Source organism: Salmo salar, chromosome ssa02 (assembly GCF_905237065.1).
Source record: "Salmo salar chromosome ssa02, Ssal_v3.1, whole genome shotgun sequence".
In the NCBI taxonomy this organism is placed as follows: Eukaryota; Metazoa; Chordata; class Actinopteri; order Salmoniformes; family Salmonidae; genus Salmo; species Salmo salar.
The window spans coordinates 72391696-72394062 of record NC_059443.1 but is presented as its reverse complement, the minus strand read 5'-3'; the positions used below and the strand labels follow the sequence as shown (position 1 = coordinate 72394062).

The 2367-nt window shown below is 43.5% G+C and overlaps 1 protein-coding gene across 1 annotated transcript; it reads left to right on the top strand.

Annotated features, from left to right (window-relative positions):
• Nucleotides 1–242: 242 nt before the first annotated feature.
• Nucleotides 243–2032, top strand: LOC106592701 (nanos homolog 3). Its single transcript, XM_014184031.2, has one exon. The coding sequence runs from the start codon at nt 409–411 to the stop codon at nt 1030–1032; it is 624 nt and encodes a 207-aa protein (XP_014039506.1). The 5' UTR covers nt 243–408; the 3' UTR covers nt 1033–2032.
• The last annotated feature ends 335 nt before the right edge of the window (nt 2033–2367 follow it).

Sequence of the window (2367 nt, the reverse complement as noted above, 5' to 3'; positions counted from 1 at the left end):
TCATATAACTAAGAATTAGAAGTCCTATCAATTTAGACCCTAGAATAGATTAAACAGTTATATTTGAAGTGTTTTAATGTTGTTGAGGTGTAAAATTGTATCCCAAATAGTTGTTCTTCTAAAATGACCAATTTAGCAGTTATTGTGAAACCATTTGATTGGCTGTTGTCGCGTGCCACGGACTGCGCACTGCTGGCGCACGACACCATCTGATTGGCTGCTTTCCAAAACACCGACAAGCCCAAAGATGCATGTTGTCAAGCTTGCCTTCAGTTGTGTTCTCAATGAATTGAACCCATCGCATTGTTCAGAAGTTTAGACCCAGCGTTCTTTATTGTGGTACATTCTGATCGTTATCAGACACTAGTCTGTTGGGATATAACAAATACAAGTGATAGCGTTCATACTATGTTTAGTCAACTCCAAGACAAACCGCCTTACATGGAGTCCGAAAACAAGAGTTTCCAACCGTGGCGTGACTACATGAAGCTAGCTGACCTAGTGCGGGAGATGCAGTTAGGCAAGTTCACCCCAGAACCGTTAACCGTTGAGGGTCATGACTCCGGGATATGCTCGACCATGGTGGAATTTGAAGAGTTCCCGCCGCGAGCCTTGCTGTCACCGATAACACCTGCGGCGACACCACCACTATGGCACGAAATGGAACCCCTGGATTCCGAAATCGTCCCCGTGCGTAAAGACGCTGCTTTACGTCCGAGCAGCACCGAGGGTCCCGAGCCCCCTACAGCGGCGTCTAGATCCTCGGCGGGTACCCGGGGCCAGAGGGAGAGAAAGAAGGCGCCGGAGGAGGTGTCATCACCTGAGCGCAAGATCTGCAGCTTCTGTAAACACAACGGGGAGTCAGAGTCTGTGTTTGGGTCCCACAATCTAAAGGACCAGGATGGGGGCGTGGTGTGCCCGTACCTGCGGCATTATATCTGCCCTCTCTGCGGGGCCACTAAGGCCCAAGCCCACACCAAGCGCTTCTGTCCCCGGGTCGAAACCACCTACAGCTCTGTCTATGTCAAGTGATAGAAGCGCTAACTCTGGTCCAGGCAGTTACTGCGCTACCCTCTAGACTAACTGAGGCAACTTGTTGTTGCGAGATGGGTGGGACCAGAGCTAGAGAAGCGCGGAAGAGACTGTTCAGGCTGTTGTGTTTGCGACTTCCTTTAGCGTCTCATGCGCACTGTATGCGGACAATTGTAAGAGGATTTAGGTGTGGATATTTAGCTTAGACGCAGTTTGGAATAGACTGACTAGTTTGTAGACTGTGTAATAGCCTGTTAGTCGTGTGATTTGTTTAATTTACTGCCTTTACTTTTTTTCGTGTGTTTTCAACTATTGTAGCTTATTTCTATGTATTTATGACGTGTTGTTTTTGATTATTTGCGTGCACGTGTTCTTCACAACACATTTTGGGTTTGAGTTTTCTGTTTTTACTTTAAAGTGTAAATGTCTGTCTGTGACCAAACTAACTGCTTCTTTACATGTTGGTATGAGATTTTGTAAAACCTCAACCTCTTACTGTGTCGCTAACTGAACCGCCATTATCAACAAACTCTCACTGCAGAATTAGACGTTTATCCACGTTTCTCCCTGCTACTTTGGGGAGGAAAAAACGGAAGTGTTGTCTTGTTTTGAAACTTGCTTTCCTGACTTTAAAACGACATGCTCTAATCTAACTACATCTGCAAATCTACAGGCCTAATATCACTATTATAAGAACATCACTATTGACAACAACACAACTGCTAGTTTATGACGTGGTGTGCAGAGCTCCTTTGTATTTCTCATTTACCGTGCTAGCTACAATTTTAAACTGTTATACTTGTATTTTAATTACTTTAATAGATCTAGAAGTGTTATTTTTTTTTATTTTAAATTTGACTTTTCAACCTCGATGCACCTTACATTGGCTGTACAGGACTTTAATGTTAAATCTAATCTCACTTTAAAGAACCTTTTGTTTAAATAGTATGTTTGTTTATTATTATGCATGTCTTCTATAATAATAACAATAATATCTGTATTGGCTACTCCTGAGTGTCTTAATTATCAGAAAGGTGTCCCTAAAAAGGGGTCCCTGTCTGCACATCATGTGTATGTCCCAAATGGCATTGTATTTCCGAAATAGTGCCCTACATTTGATCAGGGGCCGTAGGGCTGTGGTCAAAAGTAGCGCACTATATAGGGCTGTGGTCTAAAGTAGTGCACTATATAGGGCTGTGGTCTAAAGTAGTGCACTATATAGGGCTGTGGTCTAAAGTAGTGCACTATATAGGGCTGTGGTCTAAAGTAGTGCACTATATAGGGCTGTGGTCTAAAGTAGTGCACTATATAGGGCTGTGGTCTAATGTAGTGCAC